Below are 6,702 nucleotides of genomic sequence, written 5' to 3'. Positions count from 1 at the left end.
ATAACCCCAAATATTTACCCAAAGATTAAGTGTGCCAAATTTCAGCCAAATCCAACCATTTTTGAAGTCTCTAGGCAGCCCCAAAGTTTTGAAGTTGAAAAAATTGTTTTCTATTTTCCACTTTTTTGCATTTTTCACTACTGTGGCTGCCATTATGGATTTAGGGGTGTTCCCAACCTCCTGGAGGTGGCGATTTTTTTTTGGTGATTCCTGACATGTTTCTGGACCTCTGTGCAAAATTTTATCTTTACACCATTTTTTTCCAGGTTTTGGTGGGTTTGACCTAATTCTACCTGATTAAAATATTTTCATACAGTGAAGTCTCATCCAGTCTATTGACAAGAAACAAAACTTTGTTATAGATTGAGCAAAGTGAACAGTTAGTCAGTCAACCATATATAGATTTTCAAACTTTTCCAGGGTGAATTTCTATTAACTATGCTAATTAAGATAAGTTAAGTAAAGTTAAGTAAAAAATAAATAAGAAATTAGTTTGACAATTAATTTCATTTATGTACACTTACTTCTAAGGTATGAATCCTTTCTCGGCAATGGCTTTGTTTGGAACGTTTCAAGTCGTTTTTTGATCGCATCATTATCCCGATCATTGACAAAGTCTGGTATTTTATTTGTGGTTATGAAAAACCCCGATCTGTAATTGACCTTCGTTGCTTTGCTATGCTTTTGTGATAACATGAAGAATCCACCTGAAAAATCCAAGATATAGTTTTACAATTTTAGAAAAATAAATAATCGTGTACGTATGTGAAATTAGTATGTGAATTTACATGTAAAGCATGACATTGTCGAAATTCGTTCAGTTACGATATCACTCTATCCCGGTGAGATTGTTTTAGCTGGCTTACCCTGCAATATTCTTTTCGCATCAGAAAAGGAAAGAGAATCTGAAGACCATTCATCCATGAAAACTAATTGAGTGTCATTGTTTATCAAATGTCCAGAAAACCTTCCTACTGCCACAATACCAGCAATATGATCTTGGGAAATGATTCCTTAACAGAAAAAAGCAAATTGTAGTAATGACTATTTGATTGTTGATGTGCTAACTTTGTCCTGTTCTTATTATATGAAAAAGGCTAAGAAATTTCAGAGCAAAAACAATCTAATAAGGTTAGGGTATTGACAGAAATCGACTGGGAATAAAGTTCAGGAATTTGTATATGTATACCTTCAAATGGGGCCATCAAGCCTTTCCACTGTTCACTTCACCCTCCAAGCAAAGTTTCGGTTCTTTATCTGGAAATCTTCCGTGTAGGAGCAGTTGGTAAATAAAAATAGGGTAATTTACAGTAACACAAACTCGAACAGGAATTTTACTCTGAAATAATTAGATAGAGAATGGAATTACAGAAAGTATTTAAGGATAACAACTATCTTTGAAAGTGAATAAGAATTGATCCGCATTACAGAAAGATTTTAAATAAAAAAACCTTCAATTTAGAGGGAATTTAGTGTATTCAAGTATAGGTAGTGGTATAACTGTAAAAGCTCAATTCATTGCAAAATAAAATCTAAATTCAAATTTGATTACCGTCCAAAAATGGTTTCGGGTATGGAACTCGATCTTTCCTGTACGTGTATTTCACAAATGCACGTGGGGATGTGTTTGATGGAAACGATCTCACTTTTATGAACTTCTTTTGAGAGATGACAAAGATTGTACCAGCTGGTAAGCATTCTATATAGTTGTACATAATTTGGATTGGCTGTATCAGACGGCACGTTGGCTTAGATAAAACCCTTATCAAGGAGGATACGTGAGAGGCACATGCATTGGCAACTTGGTTTTGTCCAAGTGCCCATAAGATAAATTCTTCTATGCCCTGAAGGTTGACGTAAGTGAATTCGGAATCTTGTGCCTTTTTGTAAACACGTCCCTTGCAAATGGAGTAGTGTTTCTTTTTCATAAAGCGGTGAAGCTCGTCAGCGGCAATACACAGAGGATCGGTTGGTATGAATTTCGCAACTGAAGGAGGTGACACTGTAGTGATAGAAGTGAGATATAAAATATAAGCTGCTTCAATATTGGTCTCAAAACTACAAAATGGGCCACTGGAAGGGTAATCAAATGAGAAACAAAATCAAGAACTTTTAGAGTAACCGGTAGTAAAAGGTATACTAGATAAAATTGATTAATTACATAATTATATAATTAATTAATTAATTAATCAATCAATGAATTAATAATTTAATTTATTAATTAATTAATTTTCATAACTTATTGATTTTATTTTTAGAATTTCAATCTTGTATGTAGATTTTGAAAGACTTAAGAGAATAAAATTATTCCTTACCACTACTTGAAGTCTCGTCTATGGTTTCCAATTCGATTTTGGTGAATTTGATATTTTGGATAGCACCCAACATTAGACCACGTACATCATTTGCAAGATTTTTAGTAAGAACGACTCGTGCCATAGGGCGTTCGTCAGCAAGGGGATCTCGGAACTCGGGATTTTCAATCAATGTGATCTTTCTCTTCACTGCTGCAGCTCTAACAGCTTCATAATGATACCTGAGCGCTCGACTACACACTCCTCTGTTGTTATGGTCTTTCAACACTTGGAAAAGCAACCTTGAATACGCCACCAGCGTTGTGTAAGTTCCTTTGCCTATAAGGCAAAAACAAAAATGAATAAAAAAAAAAAAACGTTTTCAAGTATTTTATAATCGAAATTAATTTTCACTCATTTTTCCAAAAATGTAAAAAACAATTTCCAACTGGCTAATGGTCAAGACGCACTTTTAACACTTTGCAAAATGGGGAAGACGCGATTTAATATTTGTAAAATTAGTGTTTCAAAATGAGGTTGGCTTCTCAATTTAAAAACAAAATTACAAAATGCCGTACCGATCCACAAAAGTTGAAGCCGCCCCTTTTAATATACAATAATTTTTACCTCTGACAATGATTTCTTTGCAATCACTAACATTCAAGCCAGCCAACATAATTCGTTTACATATTTCCGCTTCGATTTTATTTGCACCACCTCGTGTTGAAGATATCGCTATCCAATATGAAATCCCTAAAAAATAGTCCGTCCCAATTAACAAAAGAACAAAGTTTCAATACCTTAAGAGAAGAAATTTTGTAAGAGAAATAGAGACTAGTGTGAAAAAAAAATAAATTTGGCCATAATCATGATCAATTTTTGAAAATATCGTCGATTAAAAATCAAATTTTGAAATAAATTTTTACCTGGTATGACGGTTTTCTCCCCGTCTATTTCGTAACTTTGATAATCCTCATCCGAATCTAACGGTGCTTCTCTTCTCTCTTCTTCTTGCCTTTTTCGTTTAATTAGTTTGTGTCTCATGTCGCTCACTTTCATACCACAAAGACAGGAAAAGTAAAGCATCACTTCATCAAAACGCTTTATTATGGTTTCCATCTCTTCTCTTTTATTTTCAAGGTTATAGTTCGCTTTTTCAAGGTCTTCATCAAAAACATCCCATAGACAACGAAATGATATAACAAAGTATCTATCAACAACGATAGGCACTATGAAGTTTTTAAGTGCACTTTTAATTGTGTCACATCTTATGGTCATTTGTACGCCTGACATCTTGCTCACGCGAAGTGAACATCTTTCACTCATATGGCTTTAATGTAGTTGATTGTCTATAATTATCCTCATTTCAGTGAACGCGAAAGGAACACAGTTTTATTGTCCAATATGTTCCTTAAGGGACAAAATTGTCACTTTAAAGACAAGGAACGAATATTTTATTCCTTAATAACCTTTTTGTTCACTTTAAATTTTGAGAAGAAACGTTTGTTCCTTGATGTTCCTTACTCTAGGGAACATTTAAATACCTTTGAAAAGGAACATTCTTTTAATTTTTTGCGAGATAGATATGTTCTCCATGTTATAAGAACAATGTAGGCATTTTTGAAAGAGGAACAGCTTCTTTAATCTTTAGAGAAAAACTTGTTCCGTTTGATGGATGTACAAATCAGAAACTTTCACTCCGTGTCTATTTTTGATTGGGCCATTCCTTATAAGGGGGTCTACATTCGATAATTTCACAAAGACAAATTACGATGATCCAATCAAATTCATTTCTGCTGTTTGAAATTAAAGTGAAAAAAATCCTACAACCCCCTTGTATATACCTATAAAAGCGTGCTATTTCGGAAAGACCTTTAATCAGTGGCGTTCAGCCATGAAATCGACTAGTCGATTTTTGCTGGTTGACTGGAAAGCTATGAATGGCGCTGCTCATGCAAAAAGGAAACTAATACTTCGAGTAAACGCCTATGGAATGTTTGGTTGTCCACTCAAGAATTGTCTACACCAGGATTTTAAAAGCAGCCGTGGTTTACGTAAACATATCGATGGGAAACACCCATGGTACTACTATTTCGACAAAGAGCCCAATGTTCAGCGCGATGAGATCGAACACATTTTACCTTATCGTAAAAAGGTTTGTACGTCCAAAAAGCCTTCTTTTTCATTAGATGAAGGGATCGGGCAAACATTTCTCCTTTGGCTTACTACGACCTGTGGAGGAGGGAAAAACTACAAGGAAGCCACACAAATAGCCAAGAGAGCAATGAAATTTTTCGTACAAGCCATTGGTAATAACGAATGCGACAGGAATTTGACAAATGAATACGTAGATTGCTGTTTGGGCTCCCCGAGCATATTAATAAACTTTTTGCATACTTTAGAAAATGAGTGGAAATTATCTTCTTCGGCATCGTTAAACTATATCAAGTCTATTGGGGATATGTTAGATTTTCGAAAGTCCCATGGTGTTTCTGATGACGATTTACGACGTTTTACAGTGACAGAAGTTTATTTAAGAAGAGCCAGAGAGAATTTGGGAAAAAAGAAAAATCTTGAGTGTACGAGGAACCTTGACTTAGAGACTTTGATTTCAAGAAATAGCTGGGCAACAATTGAGGAAATGGAGCGGGTCATTCCATTTCATTTGAAAACATTCAAAACTATAATTGAAAAGTGCCAAAATGAGAGTGGACTTGTCACAAAAAATGATATGGTGTTTTGTATTCGATTTATTACCACCATGCTTTTTCTGAGAGTCAAATGCTCAAGACCAATGACTTTTCAGTTTTTGACAGTTGCAATGATTGAAAAAGCTAGAAGAAATAAAGGCTTCATTGACCAAACAGAATTCAAAACTGCATCAACTTTTATTTTTGACACTTTAATTATAACTGATGACGTCATGGAAATTATTGATCTATACATCAAATACGTAATAACTCGCCTTCAACCAAGATGTGGATATCTCCTAATATCGACAAACGGCTCACAATATCAATCTTTGACATCTGCAATGGTAATGTTAGTACATCAGGCAATCGGTAAGAACATTAATCCGACTCGTTATCGACAAATTATTGAAACTGAAAGCAGTGATAGACTTTCTGTTGAAGAACAAAGGGTTATTAGTGAAGACCAAAAGCATAGTTCAAGAGTTGCCAAGATTCATTACAAGAAAAAGCAGTCTCGTATTGTTGCAGTCGAAGGTAAAAAATGCATGGACAAGATGACTGATACGGTAAGGATAGAGAAAGATATGATGGCTATGTACAATAACATTGATACCCAATTTGATTCAAGAGTTATTGAAAAGAGCCGAAAAATAATTGAAGAAGCTCAACCAGGCTACTCAGGTGGTCAAGATTTTATACAGTCATCAAGTGACTTTGAAATTAGTGCCTATCAACCTTCGTCGACTAATGTCTATTTGCCTAACGAATTTAAGGACTTGTCAGTGACACACATTGGAAACGGTGTTAGTAAACAGCCCGTGGCTACTTCAAGCAACAAAAATGATTTTTTAGACCTAAGAAAAGACACCACTACTATCCAGGACACCGCTAGAAAGCAAAGTAAGAATGCACGATTTACAATAGAGGAGGACAGGTGTCTAAGAGCAGGTATAGAAAAATATGGGAAGTTATGGACTCAAATATTAAAGGACAAGGATTTCGATTTTCATTCAACAAGAACAAGAGACAGTTTACGCATGAGAGCAGATTCGGCGGCATTTAAAGCTGGCTGTAATTTACAAAGATGAATGAAATTGTATTTTCATAACTATTTATCTTTATAATAACTAGTATTTTCTTTGTTTTCCTTGATGTTGGTTTAATTGTTTCCAAAAGCTCAAATTTATGAAAAATCTTTGAAATACTGTTCCTTCAAAATGAATATGGAAAGAGTCCTAAATATCTCTGATGTCTCATTTTACAAAACTTTTGAGAAATTTTTACCTAAAGAGAATTCAAGAGTATTGAGTTTTACTATATTTTAAGGTATAAAGATAATAATTAAGAAAATATCTAAAACCATTTTTATCCTTAAGAGGTGATAAATTTGTAGGAAACACAGTTCTTAGTTTGCTAAAGTGAATCTTAATTCCAAATAATAATTTTATATTTACTATAAAAATGTAAAGCCTAAATTATTTGTGAAAATGTTTTATTAGGAATATTATGTTTTCCTCTAAAATTATGACTTTGTGATGATAAATTGATGCATGTTCTTAAAAAGGCTCCTTTTTCTATTTTTCAATCAAAGCCTAAAGTTACTTTATCTTAGAACTTGGAAATAAGAGACGCCTCAGCTGGTACACAACATTGTTTGAACGTTGAAAACGGTGAAAAAGAATGATTGCCGTTATATGAACGTTTAAACATCATTG

At 34.0% G+C, this 6,702-nt stretch overlaps 1 protein-coding gene and 1 long non-coding RNA gene across 2 annotated transcripts; both read right to left on the bottom strand.

Moving 5' to 3' along the window:
- Positions 1-300: 300 nt before the first annotated feature.
- Positions 301-975, bottom strand: LOC136799396 (uncharacterized). Its single transcript, XR_010845513.1, has 3 exons — positions 867-975; positions 525-707; positions 301-332 (listed from the first exon to the last, which is right to left on the bottom strand). It is a non-coding gene; the product is annotated as an uncharacterized lncRNA (long non-coding RNA).
- Positions 976-1,526: 551 nt separating this feature from the next.
- On the bottom strand, positions 1,527-3,587 carry LOC136799397 (uncharacterized). The gene is made up of 4 exons (XM_067056110.1): positions 3,221-3,587; positions 2,922-3,047; positions 2,316-2,633; positions 1,527-2,002 (listed from the first exon to the last, which is right to left on the bottom strand). The coding sequence occupies exons 1-4, from the start codon at positions 3,585-3,587 to the stop codon at positions 1,539-1,541; spliced, it is 1,275 nt and encodes a 424-aa protein (XP_066912211.1). The 3' UTR covers positions 1,527-1,538.
- Positions 3,588-6,702: the final 3,115 nt, after the last annotated feature.

This window comes from Clytia hemisphaerica, unplaced genomic scaffold, assembly GCF_902728285.1.
Source record: "Clytia hemisphaerica strain Z4C2 unplaced genomic scaffold, Clytia hemisphaerica genome assembly, whole genome shotgun sequence".
NCBI classification, from domain to species: domain Eukaryota; kingdom Metazoa; phylum Cnidaria; class Hydrozoa; order Leptothecata; family Clytiidae; genus Clytia; species Clytia hemisphaerica.
The sequence above is the reverse complement of the archived record's forward strand: the minus strand, read 5'-3'. Positions and strand labels throughout refer to the sequence as shown.